The sequence below is a fragment of the Plasmodium cynomolgi genome, chromosome 1, assembly GCF_000321355.1.
Source record: "Plasmodium cynomolgi strain B DNA, chromosome 1, whole genome shotgun sequence".
NCBI lineage: Eukaryota > Apicomplexa > Aconoidasida > Haemosporida > Plasmodiidae > Plasmodium > Plasmodium cynomolgi.
The window spans coordinates 173,813-181,214 of NC_020396.1; the positions used below are offsets into that span (position 1 = coordinate 173,813).

The 7,402-nt window shown below is 42.6% G+C and overlaps 1 protein-coding gene across 1 annotated transcript; it reads right to left on the reverse strand.

The window, feature by feature from the left end:
- Positions 1 to 226: 226 nt before the first annotated feature.
- PCYB_011290 (endonuclease/exonuclease/phosphatase domain containing protein) lies at positions 227 to 5,743 on the reverse strand (the record flags this gene model as incomplete). Its single annotated transcript, XM_004220635.1, has 2 exons — positions 227 to 2,922; positions 3,052 to 5,743. The coding sequence occupies 2 exons, from the start codon at positions 5,741 to 5,743 to the stop codon at positions 227 to 229; spliced, it is 5,388 nt and encodes a 1,795-aa protein (XP_004220683.1).
- Between the last annotated feature and the right edge of the window lie 1,659 nt (positions 5,744 to 7,402).

A 7,402-nucleotide genomic window follows, 5' to 3' on the forward strand; every position in this document is an offset into this window, starting at 1 on the left:
ATGTCAATGCACTCATTAATCTGATTCAGCCAGGACGAAATGTCATTCAGTTCGTACAAGTCATTTCCGCATAAGTTCCATGTGCCTGCCCAGAGTTTTACAATTTTTTCCTCATAATCATTATTTGGTTTTTTTTTTCCTATGCGAACTGCCCATTTTGGATTCATCAAAATCCATGTAGTAATGATTTATAAGATCGTGACTTAGATAATCACTGTACTTGTTCCTATTCCTCACGTTGTATATATTTTTTTTTTTTATACAGATTTTTCATATACACTAGATCGCTTTTTTTTTTTTCCTTTCCTTTTTTGTTTACATTTTTTCTTTTTTTTTTCTTCTTCCTCTTTTTCAGGACGTTAATATCTGAGATGCTACTGCCGCTTTCACTTCTGCTTCCGCTCACGTCACTGCTACCACTGCTGCTACTGTTGCTGTTTATTGTGTTCTCTGCGCTGCTGTCATTGTTCACATTTGTTCGTGAGTACGCATCGCTCATGGAGGTGGATTTCCCGCAGGGCTTTTCCCTCCTCATGTGGACAATCTCCTTGCTTTCGCTCTCCGCCAGATACACCTTCTTCGTCTTCTTCATTTTGGCCCGCTTCACCGATTTGTGCATTTTACGTGGCTCCTTCGCGTGAGGTGATTGGTATGCGTGTTCCTGCTGCTCTTCCGACTCTTCTTCATCGTCCTTCCCTTTGTCATCCTCAAAATTTACGCCTTTGCTGAGAGGATCCTCTACTTCTGAATGTCTCTCCTTAGTTCTCCTTCCTTCCAGCTTCTTCCTTTCTGCATTCTTGCTGGGTCCTCTAATTTTACCTTGCTTGCTTCTCCCCCTCGATAAGCGCCCTTCATCCTCGTCTTGCTCCTCTTCGAGCAGGCTACTACTATTTTCAACCCCATTCTCACTCGAATCGCTGCTATTGGTGTTATACTCAGATGGCTTATGTTTGCTTCTTCCCCTTGTGTGATTCTCCTTGGAGGTACCCTGCTCGGTTTGGATCAGCCCCTCACTCGGATGCGCCTTGCTCATCTGCGCATTCCTTCCATAGGGTAGATACGGAATCGAAAGACCCATATTCCTGCCCCTTAAACCGAGGAAGCTCTCCTTATTCATAAAATTCCCGTAATTTAAAAAATAGTTAAAATCGGCCCCTATAAAATTTCTTCTCTTAATTTTACTATACTTCCCTGTGCACAAAATAATATCGATACACTCCTGTCTGAAATTATCCTCAAAATTATTTTGATAAAATCTCTCAATAGATTTGATTGCATGGTCAATGTTTGTACTTAGGGAAGATCTTCCAACATTTATTTGCGAAGAAAAGACGCTACCCGTTCCTGTGTAATGGGTACTAATAATATCTCCATTTTCTACCCACATTTTTTTAAAGAAATGTTTTAAAATATGTACATATTCATCAGGCTGTTCCTGTCGACCGCTAAACTTCCTTTCATCTTCCCTCTCGTAATTGCTGTAAGACATTCTATGTTTCTTTTCCTCCTTTTCCATTCTGCTCATGATTTCGTTCTTGAGGCATTCCTTCTTGCCGCCGCCGCTGTTCAGGCTGCTACCGTTATGGAGGTTGCTTCCGCCATTTTTAACGCTACTCGCGTTGTTGATGCTGCTCTCGTTATTAACGCTGCTCTCGTTATTAACGCTGCTCATATTGTTCACGCCGCTCATATTGTTCACGCCGCTCATATTGTTCACGCTGCTCATATTGTTCACGCTGCTCATATTGTTCACGCCGCTCATATTGTTCACGCCGCTCATATTGTTCACGCTGCTCGTATTGTTCACACCGCTCGTATTGTTAACACTGCTCGCATTGTTCACGCCGCTCGTATTGTTTACGCTACTCACACCGTTTGCGCCCTCCTCATTGTGGGGGGCTCCCCCCTCGTTGACATAGCAGTAATCCTCAAACAAGCTACCACTACTGTTGCTGCTCCCCTTGCTGTAGTCGTAATTCTTGTTAATGCCAGACTTCTCAGAAAGCTCCAGCAGGTAGCTGTCCGTGGGGAGGGTAGTCACTATGGTCACACTCTTGCTATTAAACAGAGTATTAAAATTTTTGTAAAAACACAGGTGCGATTTTTTTACTGGCTTTAAAAAGATGTCATTTTTTGACACATGCAACACATACAGGATGAAGAACAGCGTGTAGTAGTACTGGAAGACGTTGGTTCTGTCTAGGCAATCCAAACAGTTGGTTCTAAACACTCCGTTTTGAAAAACGCACTCGTGGTTTTCGCTGATATTGTTGCTACTACTGCTGTTTGTATTGGCGCCCCCCTCGACCACACTCTTCGAGGGTTCCATAAAAAAGGACACATTCTTTATCTCCTTCAGTAGAACTTTGTTAATAAAATCATTCATGGCATCTTCAAAGCTTTTGTTCTTTACAGAAATGTGAAAGTCATACTCGATGTAGTTAATAAAATTTTTCTCTTTGTAATGCTTGTCCTTCTTAATATAGTTAATCAGCTCGATCATTTTTTTGGTTAACTTCTTCTCGTTATTTTTATTTTGACTCAGAAGATTTATATAGTAAATGTTGTTGCCATAATTTGTGATCAATTTTTTGTTGTGCTCCTTGAAGGCCTTAATACTTAGCAGTGAAGAGCGCTGTATGTTTACGTGTGATGACATGGAATGCTGTTTCCAGAAGAGCGGAATCGACCCTCTTATTTGGACAAGGGAGATTATTCTGTTCTCGAAGTTGCTGTCACTGTTGATGCACCCCTGACTGGCTCGGCCGCTCTCCCCGGCGCTAGCCTTTTCGTTATTAACACTCGTCTCGGCAGTGCCTTCCCCACCTCGCGACTTCTCTTCTTCCAGCGGATGGGGCACTTTGCCCAACGGGTGCAACTCCCCTTCATGCATATTCTTTCCACCACTAGTTGGCGCACTCCCTGTAAGTGGATGCACCTTAGAGGGGGGAGCTACTCCTACGATGCTATTTTGTGCCTCCCTCAAATTGTTCACTTCGCTCCTGTTAGGGGTTCCCAAATCGGTACCAACGGATGACCCTCCTCTCTCACTCCCTTTCTGCTTCTTCACATTATCTACAGCCATGTTAGCCTTGTCAAAACGATTCAAATAGGTAATGTTCCTATTGTTAATTCTTACAATTTGCTCCGTCTCTACATAGTTAGCCACATACCCATCATCATTGATGCCCCTCTTATTAAATCGTGTCCCTCCCAAGACGGAGGAGCGACGACTAATGAGAAGCAGCTCTAAACACCTCCTATTTATTTCAATAGAGGTGTAAGAAATGTAGCCCTGAATTACTGAGCAGAACCAATTATCATCAATTTTGCATTTACACTTGATTTTTTTAATCATTTGATAATTCCACATGAAATTTTTTTCGCTCACATTTAGGAAGGACCTTTTCCTATGAGTTGATGATGAAGAAAACATGGGTTCTACATCTACCTCTTCGATATTCTTTTTCACTTTTTTTTGAATGCATTGCGTTAAGTCAAAGTCATACGAGTAGTACATGTGGACTGTCAGAATTTTTTGTATCATTTTTAACATTTTGTGCATATCCATTTTTATATTCATTTTTTTTTCATCCGCTTTGACGCTTTCGTCATTTACGTTTTTGAAGCTGAGGGGGTAGGAGTTCCTTTTCTCACTAGGTTCGCTATTTTCCACCACAACGAGGTTGTTCCTTACGTTGAAGTAGGAGTTGTTAATGAGGTCCTTGAGGTCTCCCTTCTTTTTTCCTCCTTCCTCTTCTTCTTCTTCTTCTGCTGCTGCTCCTGCTGCTGCTTCTGAAGCATTTTTTGGAGAATCCCTTACCTTATTGTGCCCCCTCTCGTTTGGTACGCCCTTATCCTCCTCAACTTTACCACTAGCGCTTTCGTTCCTTGAGCTCACTGCTCCCTTCTTTTCATCATTATAAATGCACATCAAATTTTGGTAGTAACTATCGTTATTCCCGTTCGTGGCCACCTCTCCAACTGCTGCTTCTGTGCCTACAATGTCACCTTTTTTGTCACTGAGAAGGCTTCCTTCAGGTGGGCCTAAACTAGACCTTTTCTCATTCTCCCCACAGTTTAGAAAATTATTCTGATCTTTCTTTCCTCCGATTTGATATGACTCCTTCGTACCATCATGCCGTACGTGGTTTAGCTTATTTGCTTGCCTATCCGTTTGGTCTCCACCAACTGGCGATTCCTCATTGTCCTTCCTATCTGTAAATAAATCGTCAATCAAGTTAATGCTTATTTTTGAAGAGTCCATGGTTTTTTTTCTGTGAGCATCTTCCTTATTCGTATAAGATGCGCGTGGTTCTGTCCTCATACTTTGCTGGTCACTCCTACCGTAACGTACGTTGCCGTCATTACTATTGGCATCGTAGATACTTGTGCCATTTTCCTTTTCCCCCACACCTCGACCTCTGCAGTTATGCTCACTATTGATTATCTTGTTCGACATGCCTCCATTTTCCTGCCGAGAGCACTTTTCCTTATCGTTCAGCACTTGCATCATAAATTCATTTTCGTCCAGAGTTGACGAATTGGTGTTCACCGTTTCTTCCTCGTTCCGCTGCATTCCCCTGCGGGTGTGGCTACTACTAGCAGCTCCGATGGTGCCACCAGTAACGCCGCTTGCAAAGCGCTCACCAGGCTGCGCCCGCGAGGCAGGCCTCCCACCACCTTCGCCGAGACCCCGGCCGTCATAATTCGTTATGTCCGAAATGATGTTCAAAAGATTTTTATGGTTGAACTGATTGGTCAGCCACCTTTTCGCAGTATTAAAATTGAGGATTTTTTTATTTTTCTCCTCTTTCTTGTTGTAGTTGACACTTCTGTGGGTTCTATGATTCGTGGGTTCGACCTCCATTTCGAATTCAGCTCCAAATTTGTTCCGCGTGCTCGTAGCTCTATTTCCATTTAACTTGCTACTTTTATTTGCAAAATGCTTGTTGTACATATTTTCCTCATCCATTTTGTAGTCCTTCTCAATTTCGTTGTCTGAGCTATCTGGCTCGTAGGAGGGATCATTCGAGTTCGCGTTCTGCGGGGCGTTGCCCGCCTTGTCGCCATGATTGCCGCTTCGATTGCCGCTTCGATTGCCGCTTCGATTGCCGCTGCGATTGCCGCTTCGACTGCCGTTTCGATTGCCGCTTCGACTGCCGCTTCGATTTCCGCTTCCATTCCGGTGATCACTAGGACTCGCGACGCGCTTCGCCACCGCCGTGCTGTGACTTTGACTGCTGTTATTTATGACCTCAAAATCTTTGCCTATATCTTCATGGTTGACCAAGTGGTTGATAAAGTAACTATTGGAGTTGTCATCGACGTTAAGTGCATTGCTAATAATGGTATTCAAGGAAACTATGTTAATATTGTAAGGGATGTAATGTACCTTTTCTATCTTATATATGCTCCTATATTTATTTAAGTAAAAAAATTTGCACAGTAGTTTCCATTTGTCCACTACGAACAGAAATAACTCGTCTCTAATTTCGATGGTGCCAATTATATTATCTATGATTAGTTCACTTATGATATTTCCAAATTTTTTGCTTTTCTTTCTGATTTTATCTTTATTTATTAACTTCTCAGTGCACTTTCCAGTATCTCGGAAAATGAACAGGGATGGCACTTTGACTTTCTCATTTTTGTTATCTTTTAAATTCTTTATGTAGATTATTTTAAATACCTTTTCGTATATTATTAACAAGTATCTCCCTTCAGTGTTGTATGCATTCATCAGTGTTGCTTGGTGTGGATATATGTTCGTGTGATATGAGGGGGTAGAGAAATTACTACGTCGTGCACGCGGTGTATTGCAGCTGGTTGGGGTGGGGTGCAAATGGTCGCTCAGGACGCGCAGGGAAATAAACGGGGCAAAGTTAAATTAATTCGTGGGACGAAAACAAAAACAGATCGGTCAAGAACAAATATGTCTGTTGCACAAAATTCATCCTTTTGGTGTGTACACCTTTCCAGCTTTGTTACCAGGCAATCGATTGACACGCCTTCCACACGCACAATGCACAGGTGAGTACAGAAAAAAAAAAAAGGCCCTCAGAAACTCGTGCACGTGTACGCCCTCAACAATACGCAATGATAAATTCACAAATTCTCTCGCATTACATAAATGGACGAACAGATTATCTGCACGTGTGGGTACCCATAGGGAGGTGTTCCGCCGAACAGCGCTTCGATCGTCACATGTTAATGTGTACTTGTGTATAAGCACTTGTAACCACGTGTGCACGGGCGTAATAAAACAAGGCCCAACTCAAATGCTAACACACACCACTGCGCAAGGAGAAAGTGCTCACTCCTGGGAGGTGAAGAAGTACTTAATCGCGCAGGAGTTTGCTATGCGCTTCAAAAATGGATAAGACACATTTGTTATCTTTTTAAATGATCTCTTTCATCATCTCTCATTTCACTTTTTTTTTTTTTTGTCATTTTAATGGGAGCAATTTCACTTGTCCTTCAACTGCGGTCACTAAATGGAGCTTCAACTTTTCAGCTAAATTATGTGTAACGATTTAAGAGGCATATAAAAACATAAAACAAAAATTTATTTGTGGAATGAGTTCACACCTTTTAAAGGAGGCATAAACACACAGTGCGTAGTTATGTGCACGTTTGAGCGTGCGGAACGGCTTACACCCATTTGTTCGCGCAATGGGAGGGGGGTGCTACTGCTACTGGTTGTGGTGTTGGGGGCAAGATACGTGCACTACTCACTCATTAGAGTAAACTGTCCTGCTGTATGCACGAAGGGATCATACACAGTGTAGTCAGTAATGCACGTTCGCGCGAAAAACCAGTTCGTGCCTCTCAACTTGATCACCTCGCTCGCCTGGATGCAGGCTGCGCGCAGGATGATGCAAAAGTGAAATGCCCCTGTTGAGCGTGCAAATGGAAGGGGGAGTGGGAGTGAACTCTGCACGCAAATGAACACGTGCACAGTTACGAACGTTCACGGCCGCTTACACGCTCCGCGGCGCGCCACACAAAACAGAAACAAGGGGGGGAAATGCATAAACTTTCAGAACATACATACGTCGTGTGTCGTACATGGTGCGTGGTACGTAGTACGTGCGTATGTAATATGTACGGGGGTATGCATACGATGGTACGCATCCACTTGCGCGCTCGTTCATTCATTCAAAAAACGCAGAGGCGAGTGGGTAAGTTTCATAAAAGGCGGGTTAACAGGAACAACACGGAAGTTTTCGCAGTATCTTAAAAAGAAATTAAAAAATTACGCAAAAAAACTTGTACATTTGGGTATACATACGTATATGTAATGTATATATGAACATATGCGCACTGCTTACCTTTTATATGCTTTCCTTGCTGTAATTTTTCCCGAGTTATTATATTCCTTCATCCATGCATTTAAAAA